Here is an 18,782-nt window from a genome sequence, read left to right as displayed (position 1 = left end):
TACAGTATGTTAAAGATTAGAAGTCTAATTATTATTTTATTCATTTTTTTCTCAAAAGTCTATAAAACATCAGCAGGATTTCTTTTCTTTTAAAAAGCTGAGTAAAGAAATATTTCCCTTGGCAGCTTTGCCTCGAGACGTTTTTTTTTTTACATAAATAGAAAATTAAAAAAAGAACAAGCAAAAGATTAAATAAAAGGACGAATGCAACAGGTGGAAGCTGGAGCTTAAATTAAGACGGCAGAACAGAAGAAGTGTGCAGGGGGTGGTGGGAGTAGGGAGGCGGAAGGGGTTAAAATCTGTTGGCACAGGGGAAAGGGAGGATAGGATGGGACTGTCCTCAGTGTTTCAGTCTCTTAGGTGCTGCTAGTAAGGGCCTTTAGTGTGTCCAAAGATCCCGATGGGGAAGTGTTTGACGTGTGAGGACCACTGAGCTGCCAGCTGGAAAAACTTGACGTCGTTCCATTCGACGCCGTCAATCAGTACTGCGGAGGAAGAGGAGACGCAACACAAACATTACTACATAGTTACACCTTCATTACTGGAGTTTTTAAAGTATTAAAAAGTACTCAGACGTGCAGAAAAATGTCTCATGCATTAATGTAAAAGCAGGATTTTACTGCTGTAGTTGGTTGTAGAGTTTGTACAGAACTGCAACTAATGATTATTTTCATTACGGATTAATCTGCTGAATATTTTCTCCATTAATCGATTGATTGTTTGGTTTGTAGAAATTCAGAAAATAGTGAGAAATGCCACAAGAGCCCAAAGTGACAAATTCACAATGCTTGTTTTCTCCAAAAAATTGTACAAAAAAATATTAAAAATTAATAAAAATCATTAAAATAAGCAAATCGTCACAATTGTCAAGCTGGAATCATGAAATGTTTCGCATGAAAATTTACTTAAACAATTATAAAATAGTTGCCAATTAATTTTCTGTCAATCGACTAATTGTTTCAGCTAATTTATTATAATATATTACAAAACAAATGTTGTCCTGAACAACCCTGAGTCCCAACTGCATATTAAACACAAGCCCTTATACGCAATTTATTTATTTTATTATTTATTTAATTAATGTTTACCTCTGATTTATAACTAGAACAAATAAAAAAGACAAAAAATGGTCTATTGTGGGTCTCAGGGGGTTAATCCAGAAGAAAATTCTTTTGCCACAGATTTCTCAAAAATTACAGAAGAATAAAAAACAATAGAGTAATATATAGTATATGAAGTGTATAAGAAGTAATACTAACACAGTTCCTAATAGAATAACAATAAAATTAAGATACATTTTGTAAATTAAGTAAACTAAAATAGAAAAGTAATATTGCACATGATATTGAAAAAGTAGGAAATAAAATCTGCCTTTAATTATAATGTGTCTATCAGATTATTCACTATTGCATTTTAACATATAACCACACAAATATATTTCTAAGATTCATCAAAGTAAGATGTCACATTTGAGTTTAAATTACTGTATTTTGAATATGAATTACAGCCCTCTACACTAGGCCAATTACCGTAACAGCATATGTCTTCCTCTGACCAGTCGAGAGATTTCCTCAGTTTTACTGTGAGAGAATCAACTATCACTGACATCTTTGAGTAATAATTAGGGAAGCTGCAGACCAAACTGAAGAGAAAAACATGTGAATCCTCTGAGGACGTCTGTGTTTCTGTTGAGGTGGGAGGAAATGTCAGTACAGGGCCAGAGGGCAGGAGGTCTGAGTAGAAATGTACCTCTCAGCATGGTCTGCTGGTGCTTGGCAGTGCAGATGAGCCGGCTGATGCCCTCGATCACTTGACTCTTCGACTCCACCTCCTTGTCTTTGCTCTTTTTTGGCAGGAACATGACTGACAGAAGGGAACAACAGAGATGCACACTGTGAGTAAATGAGGGATTCAGAATCTCTCTGGTCTCGGAGGATTACAGACGGATGACATTTTGGCCTTTTGGTGCAACGTTTGAGGTCGGATTGATCGGATCATATCCAGTCCTGTGAATATCCTAAAATATGATTCTTACACCACAAAAAAAAGTAATTTTGAGGTGAACTATTCTTTCAAGGCTTCCACTCTAATCACAAATCCAAAGAAACATGCATGCATCAGTCCAGCTCACCCTTCTTATTCTTCTCCTTGGTCACCACAGTCATGGACATGGTGGGCTGGGTGCTCGGCTCTGCGCCCCCCAGTGGCAGCCGGCTGACCTGCAGCGAGCGGAAATTGCACTTCAGAGTGTTTTTGGAGGAGGAGTCCCGCTTCTCCATGTCTTTCTTCCTTTCTGTCTGAGCCACCCAGTAGTCCACCTGGAGACCCATCAGCTCCGACGGACCTACAGAACTACAGACAACAGTGGATGTCATGGGTATATCTTTCTTTTTAAATAGAATCACTCACACAGAAGAGTTCAAGAAGCTAAATCTGAAAATATGAGATAGATAGAACTATCTTTTAAAGCAGTAACTGAAAAGTCTTACATTAAAGCTCTTATATATTAAAGGAATATTTCAACATTTTGGGAAATATTTCTTTGTTTATAATAATAAATAATAATAACATAAATAATATTAATTTAATATGTTTGCTAATTTGCTAAAAAATAAATAAATAAAAACTTTTATTTCATACATTTTCCTCCATCGAAGAAAAATACAGTATCATGACTTTTTTTTTTACTTACTATGTCTGCTTAAAAATATATATAAAAAGAAAATATATTTATTGATTCTTTATTTTGTTATTATATTTTATTGTATTATATTTCATTTTATATTTACTATTTATTTTCTTTCTTTTATGGAGCCTCCCAAGCACTTCATACGATTGTAATTGTATAACTAGAGTGACAATAAACAATCTTGAATCTTGCAATAGCTCCTTATCAGGCATCCCGTTATATACCTGTAAGCACAGAAGCTGGTGGTGACGGAGGGAGAGGAGGGTGGGGTGGGCGACGCCTCTTTGAGGGCGGGGGATACTTGTGGAGGGGTGGAGGAGAGCAGCGAGGAGCCCAGAGGTGCTGCGTCATCAGAGTCTCCTGAGGGAGGAAACAATCAAACATTTATTTTTTTAAAATACCGTGGTGGAGAAATGAGCTACTTTTGTGTGGAGCTCTGGTCCAGGATAGTATGCAAACTGTGCAAAAATACTTTTTTTACATTTAACTTTTTTAAATGTCAAACATGCTTCTACAAATGGTATCCCTTCCTGATACAGTCCCCTAATATCTACGATGTATTTACCTACTAATACATATTAGTATATTATTGGGTAATTACCTATAATTAAGGTTGATTTAAAGTTGGTAATAACTCTGATATAATTGCATACTCTCTCTATTACCCCTCAATTCAAGTTACAATTGTAGTTATACAAGGTTTATGTTGGTAACAGCCCAGATTGCAGGTAATTACCCAATAATATCCTGCTATGGACCATTATTTACCAGGTAAATACTGGTAATTAGGGGACTGTAAAAGGAAGGGTTACCCTACAAACTTATTGCTTGCCTGACGTTGCAGATGTTTGCTCCACGAGGCCAACTTTCACCATCTGCAGAATTCAAAACAGAAGGTAAAGGGTTATTACTAACAACAATAACCGAGACAACCATGTGCTAAAAAAACAGTTGGATAAAGACAAAATCAACACAGTGAATATTTAGGGCAAATAAAATGGCTACTTACTCCAATGAAAGGGATGAACTTCTGACATGAGTCCTCATCCGGGCTGTGGAGACGCAGCAGACGGCAAAAGAGAGTTCAGGTGAAAAAGGATGCAAGAAAATAATCAGTGAGTCATGAAACACAGATGAAAAATGTATTTGAATCAAAAAGGACGGACTCCTACAAGCATTTCCAAATGCTTGGCAGTAAATGATCAAAGAGGATTATATAAAGAAATCTACAGTTAGTAACATTGAGATCTAGTTAGTTTTGATGATGCTGATTTCCAATGAATCACATGTGGAAATACTGTAGTCTTCCATTGCATAGAAAGTATGCAAAGCTATCAGAACCCAGACAGAATCAACAGAGCATGCTGCACCTTAAAGCTCCACTAAAACAGACTCAGTACCCGCCTGCAGGCCCCCTTATTGAAGCTGGAGAAGCAAGGGAGCAAAACATGCAGCTATCGGCCGATTCCAGGCCTCCGAAAAAAGCCATCCAGTTATTGCAGACACAGACCGGATCCACCAAACCAAAGTCAGGAGGGCATTCAAGGGGAAAGCAACTAAACTACCGAGTCATAAAGAGGTGGATGAGAAGGAAGAGCACCAACCTAAAGCCACAACTTCTCCGGCTCCATGCACTACCGGTGAGCGGTAGTGCATAACTACACTTACAAGCCTCTTCCATGAACTATTTTCCTGGCAATGACCAGAAAAATAGCCTGAAGAATGGTTCTACTTCTACTCAGGTTTTTCTAAATGCAAAGGCGTTTGATGGTGTGAAAGGTTGCTGCTCTTGCCTTGAAGAGACCTGCCATCGCCCCCCCAGGGAAGAAACAGAGAGACTATAGAGGAGGAGAGAGAGAAAGAGAGAAGACAGTCTAACAGTAGGTCACAGTTTGTTTTCCCAACACAACAACAACACAACAACAACAACAACAACAACAACAACAACACATCTCCGCTGTAATCGGTTTCAGAGCAGCCAGAGAGAGAGAGAGCCAGATGTCTGCCTGGTATGTGAGTGATTTATTGCAGGGATGGATTATGATTTCTGTCTGATGTGTTTGATCCATATTTTAGCTCAAATGTGAAATGTATCGGTTAAAAGATGCACATGCACGTCAATCCATGTAGATGGACGTAACTGTGGACATGACATGCACTTTTTTAATGTTTGTATTGTACATTACAGAATGTATGATAATGTTACCTTTATTTTGTGCATTATGTATAATAAAATGGGCCTTCCCCTCAGCCGTGATCTCAGGACGGCAAAGTCCTTATCGCTTTTTAAATCTCTTCTTAAAACTGATTTTTATTTGAACTAATTTTAACTAAAAAATACTTTTAATTTATGGAGAACAGAACCAACCAAAATAAAAATGAATAAATAAATGAATAATTTAATAATAGTGATAATAATAACAACAATAATGATAATATAATAATAAACTGTATCTTTACAGCACATTTGATTACATAAAATGCAGCTCAAAGTGCCTTACAAGAAAAATAAAATAAAATAAAATAAATAATTTCATTAATTAATTTAATTCCACATATATAGATAAGGTAATTAATACAAAGATAAATAAATAAAGAAGCAAATGGAAACAAAAATATTAATTTATGTCGCATTTTATCAATTAATTAATATCGACATTTATTTTTAATATTATTTTTGTACATTTATTCATTTATTCATTTATTTATAGAGCAATTTATTTATTTATGTATTTATTCATTTTTGATTTTGGCAGGATCTGTCCTCCAAATTAATTGTTTTTAATCATGATTTATATATATATATTGGATTTTTGTTACTTTTTTATTCCTTGTTTTACTGTTAGGCACTTTGTAACTGTTTTTGATGCTATATAAATAAAGTTATTCATATTTGTCACTATTAATGTTTTTGCTTTACATTTTAAGAAATGTTATAAAAATTTGTTTCCATATTGTAAATATTTCCAAACATCTCCATGCCATGTTTTTCTGCCATGCCTACGTTATTTTATAGGTCTCTCATTTTCTGAATAATTTCCAACAAGTTTCTTTGACAGAACTACATGTATATTATTTGGTAAGAATTATAGGGTAAATATGAAAGCTAAATTTAAATACAAAGAAATTTCTGTCTTTTTCTCTGCTACATTGACCATAAAAATCACTTACTGACTATATTCAAATATATTAATATAATTTTATAAAAGGCCCTTTAGCACTGAGGACACCACAGTTGATCGTTTGATGGTGATGTTTGACTACATTGAACCAAACATGTAACTCACAAAAATATCACTTTGACGTTGTCATTTCACAGACAGCGAGCAGGTTTTCTACTTCCTACTGGACAGATAGCAGACAGACATGGATGGCCAGAAGCACGAGGAGATGACGGAGAGGAAGCAGCAGAGAGGAAGAAACAAGAGGGAACACAGAGCTGATCGTATGTTTGGTCTCCTGCCACTTTATCAGCACATTATAGCCTTCAGTCAGTCCTCTGATATCTTATCAATGAGGATTGTTTGGAGGAGGAGTCTGAACTGTATTTCTTTGTTGAGGAAATTCTTTCATTAATGACATAATATTCACAACAAGAGCACACAGACGTTGTATTGAGACTAGAAAAAAAACAGCTAGCCTAGCTCTGTCGAAAGGCAACAACATCTGCCTCCCAGTATCTCTAAAACTCACTAATTAACATGTTTATTAAATCCAAAAACTGAAGTGTAACAGGGCATTATGTGCGGGACTATTTCCTGGCTGGTGGAAGTGAAATATAATATAACACACATATTATACACCCATAAAACTACAAATCTTTGCTTTTAATTAGTGAGTTTTAGACGTGGCTACTAGAGGGATTTTGATACCTGCTGGCTGTAGCGTCACAGATGGTAAAATCTGATCGAATCAACTTTAATTAAAATTTGTCAGGCAGAAGTATTGACTCTACATTGATGTCTGAAATTGAAACCAAATTGAAAGCGCTCGTTATGTTTAATAAACGTCGAAACTGATTATCTAAAAGGGTGCCTGGGATTGACTTTTAGTTGATGTTAATATATTAAAACACTAATTAACTAAAGAAAATGTCACAAAGTGGTCTGGTTTATTGTATTTATACATGTCTACAACACAATATGTTAGGTCCATCTATCCAATTTCAATTGGGGATATAAGACACTCTTGTTTATTGCATCTCTTGTGTCTAGGGTGATAAAAAAAAAGTGTGCTTCTAAATAAAATCTTGACCCGATGCAGCTTTAATTAGTTCGTCTCATACTGTGTCTGTGTGCTTGTGTTCTTTACAACTGTGAGTCGTGGCCTGGATACAGATCTTATCTGAGCTCTCAAGCTGTTAATAGAAAAAAAAATAAAAACATTTTTTTCATGCAGCTGTTAAAGTGGCAAGCTCCAGGAAAGGCTGAGACGGTTCAAGGGGAAGAAAAAATGGCTCCAACACACACAGGAAGCGCATGAATCACCAAGGCTACGTGAGAAACAAACTCAATCGACCACAATACCTTACTGCAAAATCAAAATGAAAGCTCTTTTTCCTTCAAAGAAAAGAAAAGAAAAAATACAACAAAAAGATAAAAAAACATGTTATTCAGACACACACACACACACACAGTGATGGAACGACAGATGTTTAACAGAACGACACCGCCACTCCCACACAAACACACAAACTCAACAACATTAGTGAAACTTTTTCCTTCGTTTTGTTTTTCAAAAGGGGGTTGAAAAATGGAAAACAGAACCTCTGTTGTGATGTATGTACATTTTATTTCACATAGTAATCCAGATTATATGAACTACTCTGCCAGCAGCAGTTGGTTCTCTTCGACAGCGGTCGCGAGGCTGAGGCAGGAAAAGCCAACACTAGGATCAGCATTGATTCATGGAGAGACCTTCATCTGGTCAGCTAACATTACTGTCAAGCAGGTGAAATATAGAGTGATATTGTGGTTTTAGCTGACGTCTGTCGCCTCACTGTTTTGAGCGATGCTCGTTCATGTCTATTTAGAGCGAGCACAAGCGCAAGCCCGACGCTGACTTTCGTTGACTTAACGGCTACAGGTGTCGCTGTTAACAAGCATTTCTGATTCTTACAAACAGTCCCTTTAAGGTTAGGGTTGGTTGTCGGGTAGTCTTGAAAGAGTTTTCGCATGTTTTCGCAACTTGGGGGTTTCCTTCTCTAGACACGACCGTGGAAGTGAATTTTTTTGTGGATAAAAAATGAATATATTCTTATTTGAGTCGTAGAGTTTTTCTTTGTCATGTTATAATATGTCTGAGGAAATTCCTGATATTCCCAACAGCCTCATCTTTTTCCTCTGTCATTATATAGGCTACCGCTTGCTATACTCTGTGGCTTCTAGACGCCGACAGTAACGTTAATATTGCCGTTGCCTAACAGCAGTGTTCTCACGACTTAACCACTTACCATTTAGAGGGCTAAAAAAATGAGTGCTGTGTTGGAAAAATACAAACATGTGCACATTCCTAAGGTCATGACAGGTGACACTCATTGCCCTTAAGGCCTATTTCTGTTTCGGTGTCGGTCACCTAGTCAACGAACTTGTAGAGCCTATTTGAGGACAAGTAACCCTAAAAAGGACAGAAGTGTCAGTCAGATAGACAATGTGAGATATACGACTGTGAGCCTGCACGCAAGGGTATAAATGTCACGAAACGGAGAGCCTCTGGGCTCTCAGCCTTGAACATTTATGTTGAAATTGCCTCCACAAGTGCTAAATCCCGGAAATTAGTTAGCATTTTAGCACTTCCTGTTCCCTTTTTGAATGGGTTTTTAGTTTGAAATAAGGTCTGTGGTTAACACCAGCTGAAGAGATTTTCACGTTTTGTTCTACGACATAAAATACGTCAATAAATATCCCACTCATGAATTTTGAAGCTTTTACATGTCTTAAAAAAGGCGGTTGCTAACAAGCGTCTAAATGAGGCTACTAAACGTCATCACGGCGAAAACACAAGTCCACCTGTAGCTTAGTGTTGGTGAGTTGAAGTCATACGACCGTAGTGTAGTTTGTTTATAGCCTAACATTAGCTTTTTACTTCTGCCGATTGCATTCACACTTCAAAAATCATAACAGTGGTGTTCATTTGTTGAGATTATCTTGCTGAACAAAACATATTTTTTTTGTATTTTGTTCGTGTGAAGATCCTGCTGATTAATGAGGCCTATTTTGATTGTAAGAGATTTGCAATGATGTATATATTTTGTGTTGTTGTAATTTTGCCTGAATTTGTAAATAATGTGCAGAAATGTATGAAATGTATTTTGAAAAAGCAGCTAACGTGTCACGTGGATTGTTCATAGAGTTTTACAGTTCAACAGTTCAATCCCCTTTTGAAAAACTGGTCTGAATTAGAAGCATCTTCTGCTAGACGACTTTATCAGGATAGCTCACAAAAACACATTTAAAGTCCCACTTCTGTACGGCTGTAAAATATTCTCAGGTCCGTCTGGTACTAAATGAGTTTTAAATCAATGATGAGAACATACCTTTTCTGTTTATAGGTGAGCATGGCCTCTGCGATGGGAAGCTGGTGAGCTCCGTTAGCTCCCACCATGTACTGAGTGACCCTCGACACCACGTCTGGGTTCTCCTGGGCTGCACAGGACACACAGTGATTCATTAACCCTCTACTGCTGACTGTATACCTGACTACAGTCAGAATCATTCATTAAGATGTTTTTGTTGTTAAGATGTGTTCTCTAGAGTAAAGTTTAGTCAGTAAGACATGAGAGCCCACCAATAACAGGAGCCTCTGGCTTGTGGAACAGCTCCCTCCAAGCAGCGTCCTGGAACAAACTGTTGTACCGATAGTCAATAGTGCCGAGATATTTGGAGACAGGATGTGCACCTAAACCAGGCAAAGAGAAACAGTAATAAAAAAAATCAGACAACAAACAGCCTTTAAGGTGCAGCGTTAAATTATAGAGTAATTAGAGCATTTAAATTTGGAACATTTTAATGTTAGGTTGTAACTAACCTAGAGGGATGATGAGGAACCTCATGTAGCCGAGCCAGTCTGGCGTCTTATGGGAAAGGTGGTCCACAAAAAGCCTCAGAACAGCGCTGAGGTAGTGCTGCGCTCCGGCCACGGCGATCTTTATGGGAATGGGCGTCTGGGAGTTACAGTTGCAACTAGGACAGAAAATAAATAGATGTCTTATAGCTTCATAATCAGTGACACAGTGAATATATATGATGGCATGAGAGAGAGGCTGACTCACAATCTCTGTATGCGGGACACGATGGTGTTGAATGCAGCCTGGATGTCGGCCGTGGTGCAGGTGCAGACCACTGGTAGATGGTGGTTTTGCAGCATATCTGAAAGATACTGAGAGGAGAGGAGAAGAAGAATCAGATCACACACTATCTACAGCTCTACTAAACATTTTGAAAGGCAAGTATTAAAACAAAAATAGCCATTTTAAGCTCATGGTGCTGGTATTGCTCACCTGGCCCTGCCAGTCTGACGTGTTGATGAGGATGATGCTGTCAGGGAGCTGGGTATCAGACACCAGGATGTGGTTCAGTTGGTCGTACACCGTCTTTCTTGGGATCTAGGCAGGAAAATAAAAAACCTTTGGATTAAAATAAGGAGCATAAAATATGTTTGATAAAATCATCCTAAACTTTAAAGTGACTGAGTTGTTCTGCCAGGATTTAAGATGAATCTTTAAGACATCATGGTGAGTACAGAGAGGTTACGTGTGTGATATTAACTGGTGTTTCATGTTGATAAAATCCATTCCACAGACAGAACTGTCCTGCGGCTCCCTCCTCCTACCTGTAGGTGGCAGCGCGTGTCCAGGGACCGTCCGTTGTCCAGGCTGTTGGCCCTCTCGTTCTGCGGCCTGCTGGGCTGGCGCTCCTTCAGTGACGTGCTCCTTCCTCGCCTCCCTGCCAACTTCGGTTCCTGCCTGAAAAACAGCAGAAGAAGAGAGCTGGAGGACTGAAGGCAGTGATGTAATGGTGAATGACACAAAGCACAAACCCTGCTCACATCTGTAGGAGGTGATTACAGAAAGGCACACATCCACTAATATTAATTAAAAACTGATTCACTATTTATTTAAATCTATTTAAAAGACACTATAAATGCACCTGTCATGTTCTTCTCTGCGAATTTCCATCATAAAGATTTCTGTCAATCTGCAGATGAATACTAGTGCTTTAAAGAAGTGGACTATTGTTGTCTATGTATTCTTTCTACCTGTTGGATGAGATGATGAGGGACTCTGTCTTGGTCATTTTGCCACTCGGTGGCAGTCTCTCTAGAAACGTGTCCATGTTGTCCATCTCCAGCTCCGTGGTCGGAGTCACCGCCTCTGGCTGCTCCTGACAGAAAACAAAGAGAGAAAAACACACGTGTTTATGCATTTTCTTTACAAAATAACACTTTTTCACACCTTAGATGTCTTGACTGTCCCAGAAGATTTTAGCTGTTATCCATCATGATTTACTCTAATAGTGTCTGAGTGTTTATGACCGCACATCACCTGTCTTTTTTGCTAAGCTGCTGTAACAGTGAAATTTCCTGCTAGGATTAATAAAGTATCTATCCATCTATCTCTATCTATCTATCTACTGATCTAAGGCAGCTGGAAGAGTTGATACTCACATAGGAGACGTTATCAGACACACCGTCATCTGGAAATTTGGCCCCTCCGCTCTTGGTTTTATCTGGGTCAATCTGGAGAGAGACGGTGAGAGGAATAATAAACATTACCTGGTTTAGATGGAGCCCAGGGAGCTTTTATTTCACACGAAGCATTGTTTCATTCAGCATCTCGTGATGGATCAACAGAAACCCTACGGTTTCATGAACAAACTGGTTTAAACCTGCGGACTGATGGGAAAATCTGACTGTTACTTCACTAAAAGGTGCCTCTGAGCGGGATAATTGACGCCTTTCTGCTCCGGTGGATTTGCTCATCGGCTGTCGGTGCAGTTCAGTGGTTACACTGGTCGGCCTCCAGCTGTTTCTCTGAGGTGTGAGTAACCCAGTCTGTTTGAGTAAATGTAGAGGAGGCAGGAGTCTGACTGAGGTGGGCATGTGAACAGAAAAAATCTGATCTCATTTGAAATTAAATGAAATTGCACGTTCAAAATATGCAGAAGGAAATCTGCATCCCAGCTGAAGTTATTTAGGATTGTTTTGTACGTTGTGTTTTATACGCTGTGCTGTAGCGGGGACATCGGTCTCACCGGGCTCGGAGGCTCTCGGTGGCTCCGGATGCTGTGGATGCTGCCGATCTCAGTTTGAGAGCTGGAGAGGGAGAGACCCTCGAAATATGGCCTGAAACACAAGAAAGAAGAAAACACATCACTTTATCTCACATATGATTATTGACTGCCAGTCTCTGTGCTCTTTTAATTTGATGTTTTAATGATTATCTAAAAGTTGTTTCAGAGAGTTTCCTACCCTGCAGAGAATCAAAACCTCGAGAAAACCCTGAATATATGAAGTTTTAAAGCAGTGACATTAAAATGTCATTACAACATATTGGCTAAATAAAGCTTCAATAACAATGCTAACATTTATAGTAAAGCAGCCTTTGGATATTTCAGTCTCAGACTGTGTGACATGTGACCGCCTGCTGCAGGGTTTAAGGAACATTTAAGGACATGGACATGTCCTCAACTTACTCTTTTAGCAATTTCAGACTTACAGTATAATAGTATTCAGACTTTATATGAAGCATTTTAACTTTGTTATCATCATCATTTGGTCTGTAACACCCCATATACGCCACAAACACACTCATTACTGCTGAGAAACACTCACTTGAGTTTGGGTTTTGGTGTGCTGAGGACGCTGTCGTCGTCATCCAGCTCCGGGCCGCTGTCGCTCGGGTTCTCAAACTCTACGCTGTCCAGGTCCAGGTCCTCCTCTTCCACCTCAGGGGGCGGCTCTGCAGGGTCCTGCTCCGAGTCCAGCACCTTCACACACACAAAGATACATTACATGTTTAATAGCTCAGCAGCTCCTCAGTAGAAACAACAGAAGACAGAACCACTCACCTCGTCTGAGACTCTGAAGCGCTTCAGGAGAGCCACCACGCGCTGCTTAAAGTTCTGCTGCTAAAACACAGGAGAACAAACACACGAGTCAGTGTGTGACCTAGTTATGATTTACTACAGAGCTCTCAGCAATTCAGTACACAGAAAACAGCTACAGCTGCTCAGCTCCTCCATTTTAGTCACTTTACCGGCAGTAGATGCATTTGCAGTGTTGGTTGTTGTATCGATTTCCCTGCGCGTACTCATGTGAATCAATAATCAAGCAACATCATGCTTCATCTGCTTTCTGGGGCTTTCATCTCCTCTTGACTGAGCTCCATAAAACCATATCAGCCACCAGCAAAAACATATTTAAACCGTCTCTTTGAAAGGTACTTAATCATCTGCAAATTAGTCATCTACAATATGAACAAAATGAGGCATTAATTGAAAATAAGTGGTGATTATTTTAGAAGCACATTCAACTGCAGTATCTTAAATACTGTATTCTTCAGCTGTGAACAAATGCAGGGCTCAAAAATAAGGATCGCCCACTTGCCCGGGGCAAGTATGCCACGTCGGGCTACTGAATCTAGCAACTCAACCCGAACTGGCAAGTGGTCAAAAAGAATTAAACACAATGTTTTTTTCCAGAGCTGATGATGGAAGTAGCTGAGGAGTGAGCCATCTCCGTTGAGAGTTGCACATGCGCAGTACCGATCGGGCACTCACGAGAAAATGGCGGCGGGTAAAGACAAAGTTAATGAGCTGAAGTGCAGGCGAGCATTTCAAGTATCCTGGAAACAGGAGTTTAGTTGGGTGGCGTTAGAGGATGTGGGCGAAACTCCAGATTAATTTACTTAAATAAAGATTAAACATGACAGTTAACTATAGTTTTTGTTGTTATTCGATAACTGATTTCTAACCCACATGCCTGACTGGTGAAAAAAAAACATTAGCGTTAAACTGTGAAATGCAAAGCAATCTAAACTGCGGAGAACTTTCTGTCTGTTGAACTCATAGACCTCTAAATCTGAGGTAAAAAGATAAACATCAACATAGTCTTGTTCACGTCACCTTTACTACTTTACGATGCTTCAGGAAAGTTTACGCTGGTTCTGTCCTCAACAAAATCTGCCTACCAGCACCTCTAATGTTCACTGATTGACATGTTATATCTAGTTTGCCTGTTATTGTGCATCATGTACAAAAGCCAAAGTGCAAAACCGACATGTTGTGGGGCGTTATGTGTGGGACTTTTTCTTGGCCAGGCACAGTGACTTCCTGAAGACTCCTGAAGACTCCAGGAAGTGACTGTTCCTGGCCAAGAAAAAGCCCGTTACCGCCAGTTTATCGCCATGAAACTAGAGGTCACTGTGTGGGTTCACTGCACAGATGCTTTCGTGGTCAAAGGTTTGTTTCCCTGTAGGTAAGGAAGCTCAAACTAAACATTTCTTTATAGTTTAGCTGGGCCTCGTCTCTTACTCTGGTGATGGAAGGCGTCCTCACAATAGACCTCCTCTGCTTCTTTGGCTTCCTCACATCGTACTCGTCATCCTCCAGATCCTGAAAAACAAGACAAGTTAAATACAGCCTCCCATAACGATGCATTATTTACACTTATATGTCTTGAAGTTTTCCTTAGTAAATCCTGCAGAGCCAATACAGACGACCAGGATAAACTGATTTGAAGTCTGCTTGTCTCGAAGACTTCCAGGCTGACTCACCTGTACCTGGACGGCATCGTCGCTGGCCTCCTGCTCTGAGGAGAAGCTCTCATACTCTTCCTCTGAGTAGTTATCTAAAGCAGAGGACAAGCAGGCGGATTAAAGAGTGAAGTAGATGTCTCATACATATTTCAAAGACTCTTTTAAATCTGACATGCGGCCAGGCTCTAAATAAACTCATGTACAGTACCCTGTATGCTACCTGAATTTAATCTCTTTCTGCATGAATAGAGAGAATAAAACACCCTGAACCCTGTGATCCCTGCTCTGTTGAGCCCATCGAGTATATTAGGTGATTACGACGGCGTCCTGCCGCGTTAACCTCACAACACCGTGGGGGGGTAATGAGAGGGAAAGAGTACCGGAGCATTTGATCTTCTGTCCTCCCTGCAGGGCCGCGTCCTCGTGGTCTATTGGCTGACTGGACAGGGAGAAGATCCAGATCTCGGCCACCTTCCCCAGCAGCTCCTTCTGGTTGCTGCACAGAGGAAGAACCTGACCTCCCTCTGTCGGGTGCTGCATCACCTGGAGGAGGTGAAGGAGAGGTGAGCATGAGACAGGGGAGGAATGTTTCACTTCAGTGATCTGAGCTCACTTCTCAGATATTTAGATTCTTATCAAATAACCACACCTTTAGAGACATTAACAGTGTTGGCGTTGTACGTTTTAGGAGCTTTTTCTATGTCAGAAATACAGATATGTCAAGTTCTCCACCTGCAGTAAACTCTATATACCATAATGCATTGCAGGCCCAGAGATGCTGTGTTCCAATTCTAATTGAACGTGGAAATTTGGAAATAAAACTGGACTTTAATGTAATTCAAGCCACGAAAAACAAGTGTACTGAAGTGCAAAACAGATTTCACCTCTTAATTACGCAGGTTGAACATGACTGTATTGGTACCCTTACTGTTTTAAAACTATGTGATGCTTTAAATACAATTTTAAAGTATTTTTCATAAGTCAACCTGGTATCACGCCAAAGTATGTAATAGACCCACCTGTCCACCAGAGGATGGCGTGTCAGTGTCACGTTTGGCCTCGCCGAGGCAAGAATATTACACGAGTTGATGAAGGTTCAGTACCAGCAGGGAGCAGCAAAACCACTTAGTTAGGTTTAGTAAAAACATCATGGTTGGGTTTAAATTAAGTACGTAAACTAAGTAAAATACACACGTAAACAACGTAACATCAGTATTGAAAACACGTAACAAATGTCACTAACGTAACTTCCAAAAACACCGGTCTTGAACACCGGTCTCCTGGTTAAAGTCTGGTATTTGTTGGACCCCGCCCACGGCATGCTCCCCTGCAGTCAGTGCAGACTACATGCGGTGAAAATGACATGCCTAAAGCAAGACGGGCGTTCTCATTACACGCTTTTGCCCTGCACATTATCGTGTCATTTGCACACCTTTTTGTGCGACTGGGCTGCATAAGTAGACCCCCAGGGGTCCTTGAGTTTGGGAATCACTGGTCTAAACTGTGTCTATTCATCTATCTATCCATCTATCCATCTATCTAGGATCCGTCCTTTGGTGCTTTACCTTTATTCCCAGTTAAAGGCTGTTTTGGGGGGAGTTTTTCCTGATCTGAAGCGAGGGTCAAAGGACAGAGGGTGTCGTATCCTGTACAGATTGTAGAGCCCCTAGAGGGACATTTGTGATTTGTGATATTGGGCTATATAAGTAAAATTAACTTGACTTAAAAGTCATAATTGCGTATCACTGAGGGAGTGGGTAGCCAAACAATTCAAAGAATTGATTGTATCTTAGTTACCTATTCTTTGTTATTCACCTTCGTTTCAGCATGGAGGTGCTTCTCTGCCTCATCTACACAAACCCACACATTCACACCTGGAGCTGCTCACTTCATCCACCTACCGTTTCCTGCTGATTCAAACTGAGGCTCCACTAGAGCAGCTGACTGTTTTTGCTCAACAGGAACTACAGTATTATTCATTCATTCCTGACATATTTTACACTCCAGAGATTCAAAGTCTCCTCTGAAACCTGCAGGTCACTTCAGGACAGCGCCGCCCCCAATTCTGGACGAGTGTCTCCGTTCTAGTGCAGTGAGAGCAGGTCAGCCTTCAGCTGTGTACTCTGTATCCTGTGTGGCATGATGTGTTAAAGCCTCTTTGTATCCTTGAGTTGAGAAAGTGAGAATCATTTCTTTCTTGTGGTAAACTACGGCTCTGTGGGTTATTTCTTTCCTCACAGGCGCCAAAATGTTTTATTTTTCTTACCTCAGCTGCTGAGACGTGACCTTAATAAGCTCCACTGAGCTTTGTGAGCCATCTGGGAACTCCTTAGTGCATCAGCATCATCTGCTCTCAAACTAAGATATTCATCTAGAGGAAGACACCCTGATTCATGTATTCGTGGTTTTCTTAAAACACATGAAACAAGTTGAGGTGAGATAGCACGTTTGTACTGAGGAAAGGGAAATAATATGAAGTCTTTCAAAGATAAAAATATTATTTTCCAGACTAATTAAAGGGCAAAAGGATTCATTTTAGACGGCTTATCAAAGAGCCAGGAGTTATAGTACACGAGGCACTGCCAATCCCTCCGGTGAACATGAGGAGGAAAGTGTCATCAGGCATTTCCTCATTATATTTTCACAGCGTTTCTGACACTAACAGCCTATTAGAGCTGATGCACCTTTGTGCTCCTGTCTGCCCCGAGACTACAAGAAAAAATTGCAGCGGAAAGAAGCTGCAACCTCGTTATCCTCTCCATACCGCACACAGTAATAACACAATATTACCCACCATTAACTTTTACATAGACGACATGAATGCAGGTCGTACTGTACCTCGGCCATATCGATGGATCCCACCGCCAGAGTCTTGTAGCCCAGGATAGTTCGGTTCTTGTATCTCTTCCGCCTCTGCAGCATGATCTGCAGCTTGTTTCCTTCTCGTTTTAAGAAGTGAGGGTACTGAAGGGAGAGGAAACCGGGAATAAGAAAAACTAGAATTCAGCTGATAGCTTTAAGAGTCAGTTTGGTGATATTCTATATTTTTCTTATTGTCTACAAATCCCATAAAAAGACCAAAACCAGCAATAAATTGACCCTTTTTACTATGGAATGTCATTTCATTCAATATTAAATTAATTAATTAATATGGCTATAAAATGAATCCTGAAATAAATTCAACAAGAATAACAAGAATTAGCTAGTTAACATCTTCATATTTTATTTCTATGGAAATCTCTCGTGTGTGAAATAACCAAAACTGTTGTAAAAAGATGATCGAGAATGTCTTCAAATGAAAGTATTTATTTGTTTTGTGTTCTTAAAGTTTTAAATCTTCATTAGGAATGAGGGAAGCTGGAGAAGCTGTAAAGCATCGAGAGACACGTTGTTGGTTTTAGTCTTTTCATGGGATTTGTTGACAACAAGTTAAATATAGATTATTGCCTTTTCTCCCAACACTGTGTTCTTTGAGCACACACAAAGGAGATGCATCTCCAGACTTTAGTATTTCAACAATTTACAAAAGAGAGCTCATCGACATCTAATGTAAGTATGAACGGTCGCCATGGCAACAAGTGTAATAAAAACTCATCCCACACATACTTCACTCTGTAAGATCTCTCTACAATGAGAAAAAAACATCAAATATAGAACTATAAATTAAAATTCATAAATGGTTTATATGGCAGCCTACACAGTTTATTTTAAACTAAACAGCAGTCCGGTGATCTTCTTTGTTTTTACCTGCAGAGAGAAGGTGAGAGCCAGATCCGTCTCCACAGACCCACTGGGTGGCAGCACTATCTCATGGGACCTCAAGACACGTTTGGAGCCCTGTTTAAAAAAAATAATAAATAAATAAATAAATAAATAACTAAAGGTTGGTGTTTAATTTAGTGGGAGTTCCTCCTGTGGAAGTATTCTGCATCTCTGCTGTTGTTTTTCACTCTGCAGCAGCGGTGAACGGCATAAATAATTCAACAGGATTTTAAAAGGTGTGAATGTGTGAGAACATTTACAGTAAGTCATCATATATTTCACAGTGATATTACAATTTTACAAAGTAAACTTAACTATTTTTCAGTACATGTTTGATGCATTTTACCTATTTTGGTTACGGTTGCATGAGAAAATATCTTTGACAAAAAATAGAACCTTATTTGATGTTCATGCTACTGGATTAGAGCTGAAACTAAGGATTATTTTCAATGTTGATTAATCTGTCGATTATTTTCTGGATTAATCGATTAGTTGTTTGGTCTATAAAATGTCAGAAAATGTCAATCAGTGTTTCCCAAAGCCCAAGATGACGTCTTCAAATGTCTTGTTTTGTCC

At 39.5% G+C, this 18,782-nt stretch overlaps 1 protein-coding gene across 5 annotated transcripts in view; it reads right to left on the bottom strand.

The window, feature by feature from the left end:
* Positions 1–18,782, bottom strand: part of pacs2 (phosphofurin acidic cluster sorting protein 2) — a 69,247-nt gene continuing 50,465 nt past the window's right edge. Inside the window, exons 3-26 of one of the 5 annotated variants that reach the window (XM_037747351.1) lie at positions 18,192–18,281; positions 17,283–17,408; positions 14,825–14,987; positions 14,463–14,536; positions 14,221–14,301; positions 12,757–12,816; positions 12,521–12,675; positions 11,941–12,031; positions 11,354–11,425; positions 10,946–11,070; positions 10,520–10,652; positions 10,188–10,292; positions 9,960–10,066; positions 9,716–9,870; positions 9,476–9,586; positions 9,225–9,333; positions 7,216–7,248; positions 4,483–4,527; positions 3,699–3,741; positions 3,522–3,564; positions 2,914–3,049; positions 2,132–2,352; positions 1,750–1,863; positions 1–485 (exon numbers count right to left, since the gene is read on the bottom strand). In XM_037747351.1, the coding sequence (XP_037603279.1) occupies positions 367–485; positions 1,750–1,863; positions 2,132–2,352; positions 2,914–3,049; positions 3,522–3,564; positions 3,699–3,741; positions 4,483–4,527; positions 7,216–7,248; positions 9,225–9,333; positions 9,476–9,586; positions 9,716–9,870; positions 9,960–10,066; positions 10,188–10,292; positions 10,520–10,652; positions 10,946–11,070; positions 11,354–11,425; positions 11,941–12,031; positions 12,521–12,675; positions 12,757–12,816; positions 14,221–14,301; positions 14,463–14,536; positions 14,825–14,987; positions 17,283–17,408; positions 18,192–18,281 (2,511 nt within the window). In that variant the 3' untranslated portion in view covers positions 1–366. The remainder of the gene's footprint in view (positions 486–1,749; positions 1,864–2,131; positions 2,353–2,913; positions 3,050–3,521; positions 3,565–3,698; positions 3,742–4,482; positions 4,528–7,215; positions 7,249–9,224; positions 9,334–9,475; positions 9,587–9,715; positions 9,871–9,959; positions 10,067–10,187; positions 10,293–10,519; positions 10,653–10,945; positions 11,071–11,353; positions 11,426–11,940; positions 12,032–12,520; positions 12,676–12,756; positions 12,817–14,220; positions 14,302–14,462; positions 14,537–14,824; positions 14,988–17,282; positions 17,409–18,191; positions 18,282–18,782) is intronic. The other 4 variants (XM_037747349.1, XM_037747350.1, XM_037747352.1 and 1 more) reach the window with 4 other exon arrangements.

This window comes from Sebastes umbrosus, chromosome 16 (assembly GCF_015220745.1).
Source record: "Sebastes umbrosus isolate fSebUmb1 chromosome 16, fSebUmb1.pri, whole genome shotgun sequence".
Lineage (NCBI taxonomy): Eukaryota > Metazoa > Chordata > Actinopteri > Perciformes > Sebastidae > Sebastes > Sebastes umbrosus.
The sequence above is the reverse complement of the archived record's forward strand: the minus strand, read 5'-3'. Positions and strand labels throughout refer to the sequence as shown.